The sequence below is a fragment of the Paralichthys olivaceus genome, chromosome 11, assembly GCF_024713975.1.
Source record: "Paralichthys olivaceus isolate ysfri-2021 chromosome 11, ASM2471397v2, whole genome shotgun sequence".
Lineage (NCBI taxonomy): Eukaryota > Metazoa > Chordata > Actinopteri > Pleuronectiformes > Paralichthyidae > Paralichthys > Paralichthys olivaceus.
This window is the reverse complement of record NC_091103.1, coordinates 2,768,891-2,791,566: the sequence shown is the minus strand read 5'-3', so window position 1 is coordinate 2,791,566 and position 22,676 is coordinate 2,768,891. Positions and strand designations below refer to the sequence as shown.

Here is a 22,676-nt window from a genome sequence, read left to right as displayed (position 1 = left end):
TCAGCAGGTCATAAAGTATGGGCACATGCTATTCTTGTGGCACGTAAGCTGGCTTCAATACGTCTTTATTATTCTCAAACGTACTTTGTGATTGCTCCAAGGGATTAATAAAGTTGTGCTGCGTATCGTTGTATCATCTAAATGAGTGATGGAGCGTCTTCCTTGATCATAATTCTGTCTCTCTGAATTTCTACTTTTCCCTAAAGAGCTGCTGAGCCTAAAACAAACTTTATTATCCTCAGCAGACATGCAGAGTGCATATATTTCCCCCGTGAAGCAGAACATGGTCAGCGTGAAACAGGACGAGATATTTTATTGACGTGTGCTGCCACATCATTAACCAGTTATTTTCCAGAGGTGAGAGTAAGGCTACATATCTGCACAGTGTATACGCACACCACCCAGAAGATATTTGCTTCATTTCATTGCTGCTTCTAAACTAAGATAAAAAATTCAGCTTGGATGAGTTCAGATCACTTTTCTCTGCAGACCCATTTTGTTTTCTCTTCCTGTGCTGCCTTCAAAACCTCTCAGTAAACCCCCAGCACCTTCTTATTCAAGTTCTACTGGATTTCATCTTTCCTTTGCATCACTATTCTCATCCCTAAAACCTTGCAACTTGTGAACTTGAGGAGCACTAATTCCCCCGTCCCTACCCCACCCCGCCATCCTGCACAGGGGACAAACACACACACACACACACACCCGTACTTGCACTCATGCACAATGAGTGGCAGGTATCTTATGCATTCACGGGCTGATGATTCCGATAATCCGAGTGAAAATACAATTCCTGGATCACAGGATTTAAATGACATTATATAGAAATTAGATTTCACATCTAGAGCAACTGAACCTCCCCCGATCCATCTCTTTCTAATTATGCTACTTCCCCCTGAATCTGCACCAGACTCTTTCTTCTGCTTCCCTTTTTGTTCATTCTGCTTGAATACAGGCTGGGATATTCTTTAGCGGCACAATGCATCTATTACAATGGAAAGTAACCCAGGAGCTGCTATATATTCCCAGCGATGGCTCCCCGATGAATTGGCGGCGTGTTTGATTCATGGTGGGCAGCAGTGTTACACAGAGCAGAGGGGGAGCCCATACAGTCATCTACCTGTAACTGACAGTGAATATTTACAAGAGGAAGCCCAGTTCAACTGAATTCAGCTCAGATCAACTTTGTAAAGAGTTCAAGCTGATATGATGTAGATGTAGAAGGATACTCAGGTCATTTTCCTTGTACATTTACACACGTTCTTAGGTTAGGCCGTCCAATAATCATCTGGTTTTACTGAACACTGCTGTGTATACATGTCTTCCTCACCATCTTTGCCCCCATCGCTTTGATAATTTTATATTCGGTTTCATTTTATTGATTGTAAAATCTTCACTGAAATAAACCAGGATGCAAAGTGTTGTATCTTCACTCTGCCCCATCGACTGTGCACACAAACAATATAATGTGACATTATCGTAGAACTGTTTGATGAGGGTTCGTAAATGAAAAGGAAGAGTTCTTAGGTCCGTCTCTCCCTGACCTAATGTTGTTTAATACCTCAACCTAATCAAATGTGATTCTTTATGAGGCGATAACGTAGGAAAAACTGTTATTTTTTATTCAGGGGGGCCGTTAATACATTTAAATGTCAATATCATTGAAATGATTCGTGCAACTTCAGCTAATCAGCGGAGAATGTGGAGCTGAGACACGATTCTGTTTTTGTATGTTATGTCAACACATCTCTTGACAAGGCCAAAATCAACAATGTTGAAGTCGATCTCTCAGTATTTCTTAATCTATTCCTCTCTGCCTCTCTTGTGGCTCTCATCCCCCAAGTCCAATGGTTTCATCTTTCACAGTAATCAAACTGTTGAAACAAAATAAATCTTTAAAATCAACATGATGGAGCTCTGGGGCACAGAGGAACAAGATGTGCTGGGATCTGGATAGACACACATTAATTGTTAGTCTAATCATGTTGGTTTGGATCTGCACTTGGAATATTTTGACAGTAAGACCAACAACAACAACAACTACCAAGATGGTTTACGATCCATCCGTCAGCCATTTCAATGGGCCGTGCACTTCGTGTGACCAGGCTGAGGTGGACGCAGATAAAAGAGCTCCTCCTGATTAGATTAGATCTGCTCCTATGTTTGTCTTCCAGTGTCGGGGATTACATGATTTGTGTGTTCCTGGGTGTTAACCCTCCCACCTACGCACCATTGGGGGGTGCATTCCAGCAAACTCTATGCAAATGAAGCCAACATCTTTCTTCTGGTGGCTTTCTGGTCTGGCTGACTTTTTTTTTTTTTAGACAACTTTAAGTATCGATGGCTGTTGGGATGTGAAGAGGAAAATGAGAAGTGTTTCAGAAGGGACTTACCGACCCTAACTTTAAGAAGCACCCAGCATAAACGACAACTGTATCCTGAATTAGTGAACTATGATCTGTTTACCACAGGGACATAAAAGTGAATGTACGCAGTCACATCTGATGTTTGTGGGCGGGGGTCGAGGTGGGAGCTGTTCTCTGAAACTATACCGCTGACCATCAGTTTGCCAAGTCAGCTAATTTACAGTCCACCCTGTGACGCCCCACCTCCAGCATCCAGCGACCCCCCCCCCACCTCTCCCGATCCCACCCGGCCAAACAACACTTTCCCTCTGTGCACACACTCTCTCTTTCTCTCTGCCCTCTCTCTATTTATCTCTATTTCTGTCTTTCTCTTTGGCTGGGTGTGAAGACGCCAGCAGCACGCTCCAGTGGAGACAAATCAGACCTTGCCAGCCATGTCATCGTAAAACATCCCCCAGGAAGGTTGTGACCTCCTCACCCTTTCAACTCATCTGCAGGCATAGCGAGTCGGGAGAGGAGGAGGGTTCTCCATGCAGCAGCATAACCACCTCATCTACATTATCAGAGGAGAAGAAGCGGGGGGGATGATGTGGACTGAGAAAGAGTTCAGTGTCACACACAAGCAGGGATGGAAATATGACTAAACGCTGTCCAACACATGCACTGCATGAGATGCACTGTCGAAAATCAATGGAGAAGGAAATGCCAATAAATACTAGATGACTGTCAGCGGTCACCTTGCTTCCTGTGTACAGTATTTATGTCCTGAGTAACGGATCACTGTGCTCCTCATGTACACAAACCTCAGGAACCACCTGAGACCCCCCAGCTTACTCAACATAATAATGAATATGTGGTTCACCATAGTGTTCAGTGTTTTTTTTTTTTACACATTATACAGAAAAACTACATTTTCAGTGTTATCTCCAGTTATTATCTACTTCTCTTGGAAACTGTAGTACGGATAAATGAATAGTTCTAAATTTCAGGAGAGTCAATTCACTGTTGTAACAAGACTGAGATGAGGAGATTGATACAGACCATTGCCGTGTGTGTGTTAAGTGCAGAGCTGGAGTCAGCATATGGTTCGCCTTGCTCAGCATGAAGACTGGAAGCAGGGAAACAGCTGCCCTGGCTCTGATGGCACCTCTATAGCTACTTTGCCCTGAACTCCGCAGTACCTCCATATTTTCTCTGGAGGAGGTGCATGTGTGAACGCACATTTCCAAGTGAGACGCTCCGCAGTTTCTGTGGACTTTGTCCACCTGGCGACGGTCCGTAGAAATCAAGGAAAAAGTTGATTCATAACTTTTCCAACCTCTTATCTCCGACTTTATCCTTACTTTATTTAAAACATAGATATAGACTGACATTACGTTCAACCTATGAATCCAATTTTTTTTTGTCAAGCCCATATTCACACGTTTTAGGGTGAAACTTCAGTCTCTAAATCTATCCAGTCTAATCTCAAAGACACGTAATTGGTCACCATCATTGACCCTTGAGAATATTTGACGAGCTGGATTCAGCAGGAACCATGATTTTAAAAGTACTTTGTAAAGGTTAAGACTACAGGAAGCGTCATGCTTACTGTGTATGAATGTGGGTTTTGTTGAGATCAGATACAATGAGATGTTGTGGTGGGATGCTCACATTGTGTAGTCGGTGAGGTCTTTGTTTTGTTTGTCACAGCCTAAAGCATTTTGTGTCCATCTTTGGTTCTAACAACTCAGTGAAACAGTATTTTTTGCACCGGGCTACCAAATCAGTTCTCAAACTCTTATTTTAACTGCTCAACTTGGTTGTGCACAGCATCACCCTTTACTCCTGGAAAGATCAGCCTACCTCTCCTCAAATGCCAACACACACACTAACACACACACACATTCAAACCTCATCCAGCGTCAGACTCCCTGTTGCTTTAACCTGATGGAGCCATCAGCCAGAAGCCAGACAGGGAGCAGTTGTTCTCATGGTCTCATCCCCGCTGCAGAGCCTTGACACAGGGAGAGACAAACAATTTGGCCTCCCTCCCACAGTCACAGCTCTGGAAGCCAGCAGGGGAGGCAACTAGGGGTTGGTGTGTGTATGAATGCGTGACAGAGAGAGAGAGAGTGAGGGAAAGAGAGATCCCTTAGTGTAAGTGCCTTTCAGTCAGTGGAAAAGAAAAGACAAGTCATATTTCTGAGAGTGTGTCAGATGCAGGCATAGGGGATCGATTTGCAGCCAAATAATTTGTTCCATGAATGTTAAGAGCATTCATTTTCAACAAGTGGGGCTATTTCCACTGTATTTCTTTAAATATATACAAACCTTTGTCCTTTCCAGGAACAGAGGGTGTGCACATGCAGGTTGTTTGGTCAGCGTTGAATATTGCCAAAGCCACTAGAAGACCGCGAGGCTTTTGACACAGGGGCTAGGACAAAAGGAAATGGGGTCATGTGGTGAAATGGTTAATGTGAATCTTAATAGAGGCGGCAATGTCATTATCTCCAAATCCCTCTCGACCGGGGGGTCGCACCGTCGACGGCCACTTTACATCCCGAGCGTGTCAGGCCGAGAGACCAGGGGCATGACTGCCAATCCCATCCGGAGGATTTGTGTCCTCCTCCACCAAATTCAGTAAGCGCATGCAGGCTCATAAAGGTGTTGAGAATTGAGGAATTTGTCTGGGAGACATGGCCAAAGTCAACGAGCTACTTTTGCCATTTGTCTGCAGGAATAAAAGGGACGGGAGTCGAGGCCTCGTATGGCACCTGAACCCTGCTTCTCTGTCCCCCAAAACAGGCCTGAGCAGAGAAAGCACGGCTGCCTGCCCTTAAATGAGATGAACACTGTCAGATTTACACACTGCCATGGTTTCAACCAACCCCTGATAATCCCTTCCCAGAAATAAATTGTCCCATTAAAATGAAATGTTGCCCATATAGGTTTAATAAATTGAAAACGCTTGTTTGAATCCTCAGTAATTTGGACGGAATCCCAAGTATATAGCAAAGGCTCTAGCAAAATAAGATTATTTGCTGTGTATAATAATGTATGCGGCAGTTTTTATGCAACCAAACAGTGTCAGTGAACCCCCCAATGAAATGTGTGCTTATTTATATGCAGTTATTCAGGTATGCAGTAAATTCCAATTACTTCTTAAGATTTCTATTTAGCATGAGGGGGAAATGTGACAGGGAAGCTCTGTGTTTTGAGCAGCATTGTAAATCTTGTTAACTCTTTGCAGCATATAGCGAGAAATCTGCATTCATGTCGGGGGGGTGGGCAAGCGGCGCACACGGTTTTAACAACTAGCTAATGGTCCTGTATGGGAACGAGATAGAGCGTCTGAAGTAGATTCAGCTAATGTGCAGATTTCAAGGCTGATTTCAACAGATTTGTTTGTGCTTTATGTTTTGTAACGCTGTACAAAATCTTTAAATTTGACTCTTTGCATGAATGCATGTTAATGTGAATTTCTGGCAGAGAAAAGCCTCTGAAACAGTATTTAGAGCGTCATGGGACACTAACACGCCCCACTAAAATCTTAACTATTGAGAAATGTACTAACCCCCACAAATGCATGTATTAAAAAATAGAAATCAAAATGAATGTACTGTCATGGCAGATTTTTTGTGACAAGTGGTGGAGAAACCCACTTGGCAGCTCCTTTTCTGTTTGGTTGCAATGCACAAATGTCCTTTTTGTATTTATTTATTTATTTTGATTTAATTTATTTTGAGTAATTCATCCAGATCATTTTTTTTTCCTCAAATTTTACCACGTTGAGGATTAAACTAACAACTGTTTCCCAGGATCCACCACTGAGCTCTTTCCTCAAACTTTCAAGCAACGTTGAGTTACAGTCACTTTTTTGATCATCGTCGTCTATAACAGTTGCTGTTGTTTGGAGGTGACACTAGTTCCACCCTCAGGTATAAACTTTTTGAACATTGGGAGGTGGGGGGGGTGTTCTGGAGGTGATCTGCATAATGACTGTGACCGGACGTGGATGTTACAGAAAACGAATGTGCTGGTGTAACCGAGGTGTGTGTCTTTGACTGTGTGCTTGTGTACTACGAGCTCGATGGACTCTGCCTGAGCTCTCAGGTGATGGCAACATGAGTTTGATTCAGTCATCATTGGTTGACAGCTCCAGAAGAAGCTAATACATTATTCATGTGTTCATTTGCACACTGTTACATGAAACCTAAAACTGATACTGGACGATTTCATTTTATTTGACATTTTGGGATTTTGGGGGGAGGGGGATACTTACTATGCACATCATACAACAGTTGAATGATATAAATAAAATGTGAGTGTGTGTGTGTGTGTGCAACAACCCTGCACAACATTCAAAGCTCTAATCGAGACATGTATTTGACTTTGATTCAACCACTCATCACCAGATCTATTTGATTTATTCAGATATTGGAGGAAACTGTATTGTTGTTCTTTCGGTGAATAGGAAACAATGAGAGTGGAATAAAAAGACATCAACACACCGGATCAGCCCTGTATGTTTGTATCAAAAGGTAAATTCATGTTTGAGTTTGTGTGTCTTCCACTGTGCTTCTGTTTTCGACTGTGCCATGAGCTACAGTAGGAGTTGCGGCTGGTTGCCCTCCCCTCCCGCACCCAGTACTCAGTCCCCCGTGTGGGACCCCAGGGGCCCTAAATCCCCGCTGCTCTTCCCTGCAGTCCCCCTCTGACGTGCAGCATGCCGAGGCGAGCAGCGTTTTGCCTATGCATTAGCCATCCATTTCCCCCGGCTGACACCTCTCCAACATAAAACCGTAAGGCAGAGGTAAAATATGTCTCTCCTGGCGAAAATAAAGCTTTGTCTGCCTGCTGATCTATTGGATATAAAAATAAAGCCGCGGCTTTGATGCGGGCTTTACCTTATGCGCGCGCCTTTGCTTTTTACGCACACAAAAGCTCCAATGAAGATGGATAGCGCGGGATCGGCCGCGGTGCGTCCAGCGCAGCAGCATCGCTCACTCCACCACCTCCTCCTCCTCCACCTCCTCCTCCTCTCCTTCCCTCTCTTGCGGTGTTTTCCCTCAGACGTTGTTGAGGACTGAGCTGTCTGTTATTGATCAGTGAATGTCGATAATTATGCAGGGATTTCAGCCTAATCGGCTTTGGAAAAGTTGCGCGCGTTCACATTAAAGAACAATCAGAGGCTTCTTGGTTTTTGTTTGATGCCAATTTTTTTTTTTTTTTTTTAATTTATTTCCAGGTAAATATGTGTGATTTCACTGAGTTTATTGTTTGTGGCTTTGGGACGATTTGAAATGAGAACAATGACTTCTACAGACCTTGTGACTGCATCTGCCAGATCTCCTTTTAAAACATATCCAGATATTTCAAGAAATAGCCAGCCCTCGAAATAAAATGCACTTCTGACCACACAGAAATTAAAGCAGCCGTAAAATCACATTTTAGCTGTAAATGTTTTCTCTCTAAAGTCTATGTGGAAATTCTATTGTGTGAAATCACAGAGTTGGAATAAAATAAAACGTGGAACATCAACACCACCTCACGGGATGGTGACGACCTTAAATCACATCTGCAGAATCAGTCTAAGCTTTTTTTATGAATCTGTTGCACTGATATTATTTTACGATGAAAGGTTTTAATCAATAATTTTAAAATACACCTCCTCATTTAATTTCTTCTGGGCTCAAAGAACCCATTATTACGGGGTTTGTGCTGGCCCATAGAAACATGTGACATGCACTAAATGTTCCAGGAAGAAGAAAATAAATCACTACAACAAAAAAAAAAAACAAAGCCTGCTGATATTTTCTTCTCGTGATTTATAAGGTGAGAATTAGACGCTGCTGGATAAAACCCCCTCGTCATCTCATCTCCAGAACACAGGAGTCGGGTGTGTGGTGGCTGGGCAGCGTCCATGGGCCTCTCTGCTCTGCTGTATATTTCTATCAGCAGCGGCCAGTTCCCTCCTCATGCTCGCGGGCTTGTTTTATATCAGGGCGCAGAAATCCGCTGCGGTGGCAGCAGCAGCAGCAGCAGCAGCAGATATCTGGCGCTCTGCAGCCATGCAGCTCGTCCCCTGAGCATTGGCCAGCGGGCGATAATATCTCAAAGGCAGTGGTTATCGCCACACATTATATTATAATCATTAGTGATCCTAGCCCTTTCACCCCGACTGCAGAATAAGCGCGGAGCACCATTAATCTAAACTAGGGGAAGTGCATTAGAGGCTGCTTCCCGTGCATGTTCATTTCTCAGTGCCTGTGTTTGCAGCAGGAGGGGAGAGAAGAAAGGAGCGTTTTCACTTGTGATTTACACTGACGGCTCTCAGTCAGTGATATGATGGGGATGGTGGCGCTTTGTGTGAGCTGCGCTGTGGATTTAACGGGCTGCTCTCTGAGTTTGTGTGAATATTGTTATTTATGGGCGACAGCGGGAGAACGAAGGTGTGTCGTCAAATACATTCACTGAATAAAAAAATAATCTGAAAACGTCACATGTTGAGTGTTTATGACTTTATTTACATTAGTTTTTGTTAATAGATAGATTCTGAGTTTAAATGAAGATGGATATAAATAACGACGCTTTCTTTAGGTGTATGATGGTGTGTTTATTAGCCTTCTAACAGAGCTGGTGATATCATGGCCTGTGCAACCTACCGTTGCCAGGATTGATTCGCCCCCTAGAGGAGTGTGTGGGACTGTGGCGGTGATGGTGGCCTTGTTTCCTGGGTGACCCCGGAGCCTCATGCAGGGTTACTGCTCTGGAACCAACGTCCCCCTCCTCACCCCCTGGACCCTATTTCCACCCCCAACCCACTAATTCACTGAGTCATATGATCTCCTTGAGAAAACACACGGACAGGGGAGACAGCGGTGGATGATGGTGCTGCAGATCATGGCAGCCTCTGAGTGTGTGTATGTGTGTGTGAGAGTGTGTGTGTGTGTGTGCGGGGTGGGGTGGGGGGAGTGACTGAGAAGGGACAGCTGTAGGGAGATGATCTATAAATCCCATTGGATTTCTCTCAGCACAGGCTGGGACCAGAGTTGAAAAGTCTGGAAAATGTTTGCGTAGAGTTGCTGTTGGTTCAATAATCCACGTTGAGTTCACATCGGCATATGTTTGGCCCCTGATCTACAGGAGGAGGAGGGACACACACACATACACACACACGCACACACACACAAACATATACACACACAGCTTGGCCAGTCGATTGTGGGACTTTGCGTGCTTGGCGTTAGCTGCTGCAGCTCATCCAGTGGGTCACACGTTCAGAATCTCTGGCCTTTTCTGCTGCGTGAGCATCGCGCACCGCAGTGGACACACAGAGGCACGGTGGATGGATGGATGGATGATTGGATGGATGGATGGATAGATGGATGGATGGATGGATGGATGGATGGATGGATGGATGGATGGATGGATGGATGGATGGATGGATGGATGGATGGATGGATTTCGGCCCTGGGAGGGCGTGATAACGCCGTGGAGAATGATTGACAGCCTGGCAGAAACAGAGACATGCCCATCTCTACAAACTCACTTCAAGTTTATGAACATGACGATAAACTTTGGGGTAAATGCGCGCGCTTTGCGCACACATCTTATAAATAACAGATCCATTGTTTAAATGTTTTCTTAAAATGAAAATGAGCGGGTTTTTTTCAAAAATAAAAAAAGTCAAAATATGCTTTTTTTTTTTAATCCATTAATTTTTTTTTGTTTCATGTAAATAATCAAACCCTTCTTCGAGTAATTCCTCTTTTTACATTAGGTGATGTTTTCTAGTGGGAATAAAGTTAAAAAATTTCAACAGATGATATTAACTTTTTTTTTCTATGGTCCGTTTAATCCTAAAATAAACGCAGTCGTAAATCAGAATGATCAATGCGCCTCGGTATGAAATATGAATACCAGCCCCATCTTCGGAGATAATAATAATAATACAAAAAAATAATAATCGTCATCATCTTGCATCTGCAGAGCAGCGGACCGGTACCCACACCCACCTCCACCCCGGTGGATCAAAGCTCCAGTCCCCCCCCCCCTGCTCGGTCTCACTGGTCCGGGTCAGGGCCGGGGTATCAGGTCTCATCCTGACGGTATCACTTCCTGGCCACCACGGGAAACTGCTCTGAGTATCTCTCATAATTTAAACCCCCCCCCCCCAGAACCCATCTAATCACCTGCTCCGTGCAGCATTCAGTCTTCCCTCCGTCCTTCCTCCAGCCGGAGCCCCTCGCACACTGTTGTGGTGACACTGTGTCGCTAAACTGAGCCTGGGGGAGAGAGGGGAGACAAATAAACGTGTCATGATTAGAATTAATGATTGCATGCATCTTCACAGCCTCATTCATTATCTCAGATTAATTATCTCGCAGTGTACCACTTCACTTGTCTGCACTTCATAAACCCCAAATCTCCTGGGCTGCTGTACAACACCGCGGCCCTGATACAGCAGAGATGCCTGCTCTTATCTGGGGCTGCACGGCCTGCTGTGGACGGAGTGACACTTTTTGAGGAGCTGAAAATAAAAAATGTGAATAAAACTAAAGTGCGTTTGGAGGGCGCCAGTGAAAATACACTCCAGATTAATTTGGGTATTTACATTTTTTAATTCGTCACTGCTGTTTTACTGTTATTTTCTGTTTGTGAGGAGGCCTGCTGACAAGGCCTCCTGCCATCAAGTCCACCTCCTGTCACTCTGAGACAAAAGGACGGAGACAAGTTTACTTTCGTTTAACGTGCACACAAAAACGCTGCGCCGCAAATTCTAATTTTCAACTTCTGCCTGCACCCGAATAAAAATATGAGTGAGAATAAAAAATCTATCGCGAGTGAGGGATTACAGTGGTAAGGTTAAAACCATTTTTTGCATTTAATAGTGTCTCTGCCTGGAGGGGAGCTGAGATATTTTTAAGCCTATAGCCTATATTTTGATTTCCCTCTGTTCGTGGATTAATCTTCCTCTGTGCGCCTGGCTTTCTCTCTCTCTGGCTTATTCTAAATCAGGCAGAGATTATCCCCACTGACAGACTATCGAGGCATCTTCTACACATGGAAATAACAACAACTTTTGTCGTTTACATGCTGCATTTACAAGTTCGTGCGGTGGTTTGAGGCCCGCAGTCTGCCGGATCCCAGTGGTTATTTCCAAGCACGTCTGAAGGTTTTAACACAGAAGTAAAAAGAGAAATAAGAGTTCTGTCGCCCAGAAGCTAAACGAAATTTAAAAAAAAAAGGTTCTATGCTGCTTGTCCTCATATGCAGAACTGTGACCCGCCAAAATTGTCACGGTGCACAACGACCCACACTGTCCCTGTGATGGAAACATAACCAGACGCTGAGCCGGATGCGCTCGTCCCACGAACAGAGGAACGTGGAAGTGAGAAAGGAGAAGAGAGCCGCAGACTGAGGAGGTGGTGAAATGAAAAATTAAAAGAAAAGAGAGAGGGAGAGATGGAGTGTGCGTGTTTTGAAGCCTTATCTCTTGTTCCTCCAGCCAGTAACACATGTCCTGTTGAAGGGGTGCTCCCCAGACGCCGAGAGGCAGCTGGACGGGGACGGGCTGGCGTTTTGCATGAGAAGCAGCCCATATGCAGGAGGATGCTGGCGGGCTATTGGTACAGAATAAATGGGTGTCCCTGGATCCACCCCACCTCCCCCCCCCCCACCCCCTCGCGCGCGTTAAAGTGCGCAAGGACCGCAGCTGATTCCATCTGAAGACGAACAAAGACAAATACATTTCCTTATTGTACTTGCGTTTATTCAGCTCAGCTCCTTGTCGTAGAGGCCACAACAGAAGAGTTCGCGTCAACAAACGTTTCACAAATTAATGAATACAAACTTGTTTCCTGGCAAACGCACAACTTGATTAGATGGTGGAACGAAACGAATTAGTTCAGCGAGCGTACTTTCTTTTTTCTTTTCGTCCAGACTTGACAATCTACTAAATGTAACTGAGCAAGAAAGAAGAAAAAACAAACACATGTTTGAATCGTTAAATACTCTCAGGTCTTTAAATATCCAGCTCATACTTGACTTGATCTCTTTGATGGGGGAGAAATAATCCGCGAGGCTGTTAGGCTCACGGTGTTATTTACTTAAGGTGGACTTGAAGTGGATTGAACCTCCCTTAATGAATTGTCCGAGGTGTCTGGGCCGCGAGCCCCATGACGAGCTGAGCTGCGCGAGCTGTCAACTTTAGAGCCTTTCCGTCTTTCACTTCCACGCTTCCTCTCCTTCGCACCAAACTGAAAAGTGCTAAAAGTGCGCTACTGCTGCTGCTGCACAGGGAAACACTCTTTCGGTAAATACACCTGACAGCCTGTAATGTTGCCACGGCACCGGGGGGGAGGGGGGGGGGAGAGAACTTAACGGCGACATCTCCAGAACCCATCGCCCGGTCACGGTCGTTGTGAATATCTTCACAACAAACAAACAAATATGCCAAACTCGTGCGTAATTTTCTGGCACCAAGTAACTTTACGCGAATAAAGTAGGAGCGCGCCATGCAATACGCGCCTCCAGCCTCTCCGTCCTGAAGACGCCACCGTATCTACCTGCTCAGATTCCTCCGTCATGTCCCCCTCATGCCCAGAAGAATTAGCTCAGCGGCTGGAAAGCGGCGTCTCTCCCCTCGTGCTGCTCGCCCTCCGCCGCCGCGGCTTCCTCCAAACACATTCACTTACATATGACAGTTTGCAGGGAAATTCTTGACAATTGGTGTCTTGAGTGTGCGGCATAAATAGCAGGCAGAGCCGTCGCTGGGTTATGATGGGGCGGCTTGATGATTGCTGGCATGGTGAGCCGCTGATTGGTCGGGCCGCGGCCTGACGTCAGGAGGCTGGGAATAAGGCTGGGTTGGAGCTTTAGGAGCAAGACAGTGTACTGGAGACCCAGCGCATCCCAGCATACGCACGGTACTGGAGACTTAGGGCATCCCAGCATACACACCTACTACCACCGGAGCCGCCGGCGCATAGCAGCATCTTCCCACCGACACAAGCTGAACATCCAGGATCATCCGAGACACCGATTGGGGAAGCACTCCTGTGTTGTTTGAATCTTTTTTTGGGGTGTGGGATTTTGTTTCTCGCCGGGTTGTGAACAGTGGATACGCTGCCATGTCAAAGTACACTGAATTATTTATAGGCGTGCGTGTCTTGTTGTGTGACAGCTCTGCCCTAAAAGAATTTTATTAGACGCCTCTTCCAGCAGTGACTGGCACACGACGCTCCTCTCCTCGGCCGATGCATCACTGTGAAGAGCGCCGGGACAACAACCAAACTGGCTCCGGTCTTCTCGTCTGAGCCGATCTGCGGCTTCCTGCGTTGAAATCTGCATTTTTGGTCGAATTGTGCGTTTTTGCTCCGGATGCAACAAGGGACTGATTTATTTATTCACCTATTTGCTTTTTGGCTTTTCCACACGAGAGGGAGAGGACGCCGCTTCCATCCATTCTTGTGTGTTTTTGTTTTTTTCTTCTTCTTCCCTTTGGACGCTTGAGCCTTTTTTTACGCATGCAGGGAGAAATCTGTGGTGACACCTGATCGACTGGCTCCTCCGCGCTCATTGACCCGGGAGCTCCAGGCGAATCAGGGAGGGAGGAAGCAGATACTCGGTCAATGCTCGGCCCGCGCTGTTGATTTTGTTTTGTGTGTGTGCTTCATCTGCGGGGTTGTGAGCCCAGCCAGCCAAAGCCATGGTCCACTGCGCCGGCTGCGAGAGGCCTATCCTGGACCGCTTTCTGCTCAACGTGCTGGACAGAGCCTGGCACGTCAAATGCGTGCAGTGCTGCGAGTGCAAATGTAATTTAACTGAGAAATGCTTTTCACGAGAGGGGAGACTGTACTGCAAGAACGATTTCTTTAGGTAAGCGCGGAGAAGGTGGCAGACAAACTCAACAACAGTGTTTCTGTGTATTTCTGTGTGTGGTCTATAAGTGGAGAGTGAGCAGCAGGCTAACACAAACAGACACACACCTTTAATAATTGTTTTTATATTATCAAGAAATATAAACAGCTGCTTAAAATGTGAGGAGCAAAGACTCGTGGGTGCATCCTAAGAATAGATGGAGAGACTGTAAATGTATTATTTAATTATAAAAAAAAATAGTTTGTGTAGATACAGTGCAGATCAAAATGATCCTCAATGTAATTTACAACTTTTAAATAAGTTGTTTTTCTCATCAATTATCTGGAAAAAAATCTGTCTTCCTAAAATTAGTCTGACTTTTTTTTCAAAGAATCGTTCAAATACAATAAGTTATGTATTTATTTAATAAATTTAATTATTTGAAAAAATATATATGTTTAAGAAAATGGTTAAAGATTAACAAGATGTTATGGATAGACTTTTTTAAAACCTCTCCGCTGCACCCAGTGTTTACAGTGAACTCTGCGTTCAGTTCATTTAGTTTTGCTCAGAATAAATGAACAGAGTGAGCGTCCGTGCCTGTAGGCGTGAGTGAGGACTTGCAGGTGATAAGCCTTGATTAAGAGCGAGTAATTAAAAGCTTGTTAATTTGAATTCTTATGCAAAACATCAACAAAAGAGAGGCGGCTGCATTAAACGTGTGTGCACTCGCTCTCAGCAGGAGGGGGGGGTGTTAGGAAATCGAGGAAATCACAGTTTGGGGTGTTTTTTTTTTTTTTTACAGCACGCAGGGAGCCTGTGTGGGGGGGTGATGGTGAGGGTGGTGGTGGTGGTGGTGGTGTTAGGGGGGCACACAGGATCAAACCCCGGCCAGAGGAGCCGCTGCCCGGTGTGTTTGCTCAGTCCGACTGAGGAGGACGTGATAAGTGGATTTGAATAGTAAACTAGCTGAAAAGATCAAGTCCGCAGACAATGCAATCACAGACGCGCAGTCAACAAGCGGTGCTCAATACACATTGTTTAACGGGGAAGTCAATGGCACGGCCGTAATTTATTATTCCACAGCCAACCTGCTGAACCCGCGAGCTCACTGAGCCTCCGCGTTCAGGAAAATGTAGACATGAACATTTAATAGAAGAAAATATAAAGTAGCTGTGCACTGGACTCCGGAGGAAGGAAATAATTTGTTATAAATATAGAAAAAATTAAAAAAATAAGATTGAGTTTATGCGCAAAATGATATTTACTATATAGAATACAATAAAAACGATGGATATATTTTACCAATATGACCAAACCATAAAAAACAGGTTTAAAATTATAATAATAACAATTATTATTATTATTGCTGTTATTATTATTATTATGTCAGTATTGCTGCCTCAGTCTTGATCTGTAAATTTTCACAATATTCAAAAAGGCTTTTTTAAATCCAGTTTTAAAGTTTGGAAAGAAGCTTCTTTTGTCATCATCCAGAACGTGTGGAGGTGATCTGCTCTTTTCACTCTTGATATTCATACTCTGAATATTATTTATCAGAGTTTTAAAAAAAATGCATATTTTTAAATGGTCTAGCAAAAGGATTGGGAATCAAGTGCGATATCACGTCAAGACTCTGTTGTAAATTCGTTGGTTATTTCAGGCCCACACAAAAACTGCACAATATTTGAATCAGCGTCTGTGTTTCACAAAAGGCGGATAATTCCTTCCCATAATTTCCGCCTTATCTCCAACCCTGACTTGAGGATGATTAGCTTTTTAAATCCAAATGGATTTATTTGTTAAACAAATATAATGTTAATACATATTTCATGATAATAATAATAACCCTGGCCCCTCTTTCCTCCCGCAGGCGGTTTGGCACCAAGTGCAGCGGTTGCTCGCAGGGCATCTCTCCAAACGACCTGGTCCGGAGGGCCCGGAGCAAAGTGTTTCACCTCAACTGCTTCACCTGCATGATGTGCAATAAGCAGCTCTCCACCGGCGAGGAGCTCTACATCATAGACGAGAATAAATTCGTTTGCAAAGACGATTATATAAGCAACACCAATGGAAAGGACACCAACCTCCTCTCAGGTACAGAGGGAGCCCTGCGAGTGCGTGCATGTGCATGTGTGTGCGTGTTTGTGTGAGCACAAGGCGGAATAAATTGTGATGGATGTGATGTGTTCAGCCCCACAGTGGCTTCATCATTTCCATGACCAGGACTTAGACGGCATTCCGAGAGCAGAGCCCAACAAAAAACATATAGATCATTCTGTTGCCTAATGCGTAATATGTCCACTTCAGACCGTTCCTTTCTCTGAGCCCACTGAAGAAGCTGATCTGTGATGTAAATGGGTTTGTTCCATATAACATGTAGGGTTTTTAGCAGAGAGAAATAGAAACGCGAACAAATGAGCTGTTTTTAATTTGTAGAATAAAGATAATAATAATAATAATAATAATAATAACAATGTCCGAATGCGTAAAAGCCAAATGAACATTTCAGGAAATTTGGTTTGATTTTTTACTGGAGGTCATAGTTCAGCCTCAGAGGAGGAGGATGGATTCCACTGCTCTGATTCCCCATATTTCTTATTTCTGTAGTAACGGCGTGCAGCGACCCGAGTTTATCACCGGACTCTCAAGACCAGCTACAGGACGACGTGGTACTAAAGGACACGGAGATCGCGGCGCTGTCCGACAAAGAGACGGTGAACAACGAGAACGACGACCAGAACCTCGGCGGGAAGCGACGCGGCCCGCGGACCACCATCAAGGCCAAGCAGCTGGAGACGCTGAAGGCGGCGTTCGCTGCCACCCCCAAACCCACCAGACACATCAGGGAGCAGCTGGCCCAGGAGACCGGCCTCAACATGAGGGTCATCCAGGTAAACGCACGGCTGCATGCATAGCGTCCACACTGGATCATTTATTTCACCATGAATTCATCCCTTTATTTACTAAACAAATATGTATTTAATAGAACATATTTAATTTCAAATTTGAATATTTCTCAAACTGGGGACCGTGTGTCCCACGACATGAGCGACTACATGGTTTGATAGCAAATCATGAAACTAAAATTCAGACACCCAGAGGTTGAGGAGGTGGGCTTGCGCCTTTTTTCATTTCATTTTATTTTATAGGGTGTCACGCACCCATTAAAAGGTGTGATGCAACAGCTTATATTTTATGGGGGGGGGGGGGGGATGTCCCTGCCAAGATGCCAGACTGCCACGACCGTGCAGGCCTCATCCCATCAGAGAGGCTCCACCTCCCCCACCATCCACCCATCCATCCATCCCTTCACCTCCCCCTCTCACATCTTTCGCCCCTCTTTAAAGGAGGCCTCTTGCTTCCAAAACTGCGCCGTCACATTGATTTCATTAAGCCAAACGATTGGCCTGACCGACGAGGTTGATTTGGAGACGGGTAATTTATATGTTTTTTTTTTTTTTTTTTATTCTTGGCGCGCGGGACGAGGCAGAGTCGCCAACTGGCGCCGGGCTGCTGGGAGCGCTGGGAGTCCTGGCACAGCGCTGCCATCACGTTTTGCGCGCACATTTAGCCATGCTGAGAGCAGCTCAGCCAAGTGGAACAGGCAGAAATCTGTTTCAAGGGCCCTCAGACTGTTTCCTCACACCTCTGAATTACAGACCCGCGATAAGTTAAACAAGGAGCAACACACACAACTGACGCGCCGTTGTCATTATCCAATTATTATCATTGTGACCTTTGATTTTGTGGGAGGGACAGTTTTACTTTTTGGTGATTTACCCACAAAGTGTTAAAAGGGTTCGTTCACGTGTTGATACAGAATGATTTGTCATGTGCGAACTATTATTATCATCTATCACACATTCGCAGGGGGAAAGTATATAGAGCCTTTCTGCATCTTCATTTTGCGGACGGCTTTGACTTTTCTTTTTTTCCTGGAGGGAGAGGGTGACGATGTAGATAAAACTGCAGGGCAGAGCCAAGGTAAAAAAGGTTTAACATAACAGATTAATAGCGATAAAGTGAGAGTGGCGACTATCTAATATGTATGAGCACGAAGGGGGAAAGGGAAGAGCGTAATTAAAGGAATCCGGCATATAGATTAGGAAATGATAACCTCCAAGAGCCTGGTAATATATTGGAAACAACCCTCCTATTAAGTATTAATTGGAGATTTTAAACCCCCGCTGCTGCAGCCTCCAGTCGGAGTAAATGGAGGGTTAAAGGACCATTAGGGAGGTTAGATGTGATGCTCGCTCCTGTAAAGATAATTGGGCGCGATCGCCTCCACCGCAGAGCGTTGCGGGTTAAAGGCACCGGCTCATCACGCGCGCCGCAAAACACACAGAGCGCGCGGTTGTTTACTCCAGCGAGGAGCCAAATGTGGAGCAGGCTCCAAGGTAAATACGACACCTAATTACACTTTCTTTTCAATGGGGTCGGGTTGACACAGCCGCGTGTTTGCGCTTCGTCACAAAAATAATTTTTTAAATGTTCATTTTTATTTTTCCTCCATCATCCCCCCCTTCTCCTCCTCCTCTCACCTCCCAGTATAAAAAGCCATTGGCTTGCAATCAAAATGGCGTCATCAGCAGCACACTGCGTATTTTGACTTCGAGTATGAGGAGGTGACCCGTGTGTGTGTGTGTGTGTCCAGGTCTGGTTCCAGAACCGACGGTCCAAAGAGAGACGCATGAAGCAGCTGAGCGCGCTGGGCGCCAGGAGGCACGCGTTTTTCCGCAGCCCGAGGCGGATGAGGACGCTGGTGGACCGGCTGGAGCCCGGGGAGCTCATCCCCAACGGGCCCTTCTCCTACTATGGAGGTATGTTGAGCTCATTTTATCAAAGATAGAAAATGAGTCATATATATATTTTTAATTCATGTCAATATTGTGTATATGTGTAATATAGGCCTTATATGCACATTGTTATACATTATGTATAATGTAGCCGATGATGCTTTACATTGATTTATATTTATTGTAAAACAATTTAACTTTTTTAAATTCATATTTGCATGTTTCCTTATTTCCTCTATCAGCAAAATGTTTTCTAGTTTTCTGACCTCGTCAGCTGAAATGAAATAATTCTTATACATTGCTGTATTTTATCTCATCATCAGCTGATGTTGAATAAGAAATAAGGTCATATAATTTAGCTCTTTGTTATTGTCCTACAAATACACGCTCTCAAGGAAATACGCCACCTGCATGGTTTTCTTCCTGAGCTATTTTTTTTACAAAAAGCACAGGATAATTTAATATGCAAAACTACAATCCTATATATATGTAAACCAAACTGTAAAAAAAATAGTTATCATGGCAGCTGTGGATATTCATCCAAGAGGGTTCTTTTAAAAACACAGTGAGAAGAGATGTTAGTCAGTGAGCGTCACCTCATTCACTGAGTTAAGTTTAAGTGAAGTTACTTCACATTTGAGTGACTTGATACCACCCTCTTCCTTCAAGTGCTTTGGAATATATGATAATTTTCAGAGAATTTCATTTGTGCTCGGGCCTTTGTCTTTTCTACTGAAGCAAAACGTCTAATAATATTCTGCTGAACTTAAAAAAAAAAGAAAAGAGAGAAAATCTGTCTCAGTAGGTAGAACTGCTGATGAAATGGCCCCCACTTTAATTAATTTTGTGGCCACGTTGTTCTCCCCACCCAATTGCAGTTTTGATTTAAGTGTAACGTGCACTGTGACTAATGTAGCACGGCGAGGGTCTTTCTCCCTCACTAATACAAATCAAGCTATGTATATTGAATGAATTCCTCAACGTCTCTGGATTTTTTTTATGCAAACCCATTGTTCTCAGAGCTAACGTTGATTTTTTTTTCTTATTATTCTTCATCTCTTGGATCTACAGATTATCAAAGTGAGTACTACGGCCCAGGAGGGAATTATGACTTCTTTCCTCAGGGGCCTCCGTCGTCGCAGGCCCAGACCCCAGTCGATCTCCCCTTCGTGCCCTCCTCAGGCCCCACGGGCACCCCCCTTGGAGGTATGGACCACCCTCTGCCGGGCCACCACCCCTCCAGTGAGGTGCAGCGCTTCTCCGACATCATGTCCCACCACCCAGGGGACTCTCCTAGCCCCGAGCCCGGAATCCCAGGGCCCCTGCACAGCATCTCCTCTGAGGTGTTCGGCCCCAGTCCACCCTTTACCTCACTGTCGCTGAACGGCAGCGGATACAACAACCACCTGTCCCACCCGCCCTCGGAAATGAACGAGGGCACTGTGTGGTAGCTTTTTCAGAGAGCAGACTTTACTGGCGAGAGATTCGGTAACGGAGGGCGGAGAGGTTTGGTGGTGATGGGGGGCTGGAATCGAGAACAGGGACTTGGATATCAACAGGGTTAGGGCAACACCATTGAATCTTTTTTTTTTTTTTGGTGAGGGGGTGTTTTCATATTTATTTATTTATTTCCCCACTTGATTTGTTGGTCTTTTTTGTGGGGAAAGCTTATCTGGCATTTAAATCATGCTCAAAAACATTGTCTTCAGTGTTGTGTTTGGGTGTTTCAATTGCTTCTTTTGCCCACTCCCTGCATCCAAAACTGGACTTACTGAAGAGTAATAATATAAAAACCGAACAGAAAATTATTACAAAAAAAAGAAAAGAGTGAGACTGCTGAACAGCCCCCTATTCCCCCCCCCCCCCCCTTTCCTCGGACCCCCTGAGGGCCCCCCTGTCGCCCCTCCTGATGTTGTCAGCGGCCCAGCATAACGACCAAACCCCCCCCCCCCCCCCCCCCCCCCCCCCCCCAACACTCAAAGGTGGGGTAGAAAACAACCCTGTCGAAATCTCCTAGTATGTTCTGAACACGAAAACATCATTAGCTACTGTCAAAGACTTCAATAGCTTTACGGAGAGAGAATGAAGGGGCCGAGGATTGGTTGTGTGCTGACCTGGCACTGCAGGAAGGCTGAGCAGCATTCAGACTATGTTCGAGGCACTAGACACATCCCTTGTATTTATTCAGAAGCTCCTCAGACCTCTTTGCCTCTCAAGGCTCTGCCATATTGACACTCAACCTTTTTGACACTATGTTTCTGAAGGCCAGAGGAAATGACTTTTTCTTTTCTTTTCCTCTGTGTGGACTATTTGTTTCCTCCTTTTTTTTTTTTTTGTCTTCTTGATTTCATTATTTCCACCAAATCTGAAGAAGGCCGCCTTCAAAAGGCAAACAGTAAAACCCTCTATGGATTGCAAACCCTTTATTTAAAATGGAAGTGAACTTGAAATGTTGAAATGAAGTCTACCTTCTAAAAATCTTCTACTGGGGTTCTAATGTGGGACTTAGAACAGTCAACTGTTTACGTAACCTATTTAATTCAGGAGTCCAGAAGTCTCGAAAACCATGTTTTAGAACCTCTTGATCCATATAAAAATGTTCCAAGCAACCAACCAAACTTTTGTATTGATTTCATTTATATTGTATGGAGATAAAAACACATTTGCTGGGGTTGTGGTTCACTGTGCTAGTTTGTACAAGATGTTGTTTACAAAAAAAGGTTCAAAAAGAATAAAAAACATAAGTAAAGTAGACATTTGCCAAATAAAAAAAAAAAATAGCACAAACTGTTAAAGTGCTTTGCACCATTATCTGCAGAATGTGTTGAGACAAAATGTAAGTGTTAAAAGGAGTAATTGACTTCTTAATTTTTTAGTCTGCTGACGATACATTCATAAAATTGTTAATACAACATACTTAGACAGGTTTTATTTTTGTGTCTTCAAAGGAGAAAAACTATTAAAAATTGATGGTCAAATATGCAGCTAGTAGCTGCTACATCTCTTTGAATATCGAGCCCTCATGATATGTCTTTTAATGTTCCAATAAACCTAAGCTTATGTGACCTCCAGTGCATATTAGACCATTCACTGTATAAATACAACATGTTGACAAAATGTGTTTCTAATAAAACTAGAAAATATGCTTATGATTTTTTTCAACACAGTTTCTTCTGAGCGGCGGTCCTGCAGTGTATTACATCACCGCGTGTTCAGGCAGTGTCAGCACAGCCGTGCATCACAGGACTCTCTCTGAGAAGCACTTATCAGGCCAGTGTCACTCACGTCATAACGAACGCTTTTTGTCTGCACGTCTAATTTTCCATTCACTTGGAGTGTGAAATAATTGGCTTTTGCAGACACGGTGACAGGTAAACATTTGTCAATTCTGATTAAAAGGATTTGAAAACTTTGAAACAGCCGTTAGAGCAAAGTGACAAAAATACACTGAAAAGGGAAAAAGCTTTTAGCTGAGTTGTAGAAACACACTTCATGCTTTTACAGATTGAGTTTTGTAATGCCATTATTTTTTCCCAGCTGCAGTGTTGCACAAAATCCCGATGTCTTTTAATTGTCAATAATTAATAGACAAATGGAATAAGGGTCTGAAAAAATAAGAAGGAATCTGTTGATTTAACCTTTCTCTCTGTCATGAAGACAC

At 44.2% G+C, this 22,676-nt stretch overlaps 1 protein-coding gene across 1 annotated transcript; it reads left to right on the top strand.

The window, feature by feature from the left end:
- The first annotated feature begins 13,245 nt into the window (after positions 1–13,245).
- On the top strand, positions 13,246–20,927 carry lhx1a (LIM homeobox 1a). The gene is made up of 5 exons (XM_020102796.2): positions 13,246–14,231; positions 16,087–16,310; positions 16,824–17,107; positions 18,874–19,039; positions 20,087–20,927. Exons 1-5 carry the CDS (start codon positions 14,062–14,064, stop codon positions 20,464–20,466), a joined length of 1,224 nt encoding a protein of 407 aa, XP_019958355.1. The 5' UTR covers positions 13,246–14,061; the 3' UTR covers positions 20,467–20,927.
- Positions 20,928–22,676: the final 1,749 nt, after the last annotated feature.

Bases quoted from the DNA above. Each gene is read 5' to 3' on its own strand.
- lhx1a (XM_020102796.2), top strand. From the start codon at position 14,062: ATGGTCCACTGCGCCGGCTGCGAGAGGCCTATCCTGGACCGCTTTCTG. The intron at 14,232-16,086 runs GTAAGCGCGGAG...TTCCTCCCGCAG, and splicing joins TGCAAGAACGATTTCTTTAG to GCGGTTTGGCACCAAGTGCA. The intron at 19,040-20,086 runs GTATGTTGAGCT...TTGGATCTACAG, and splicing joins GCCCTTCTCCTACTATGGAG to ATTATCAAAGTGAGTACTAC.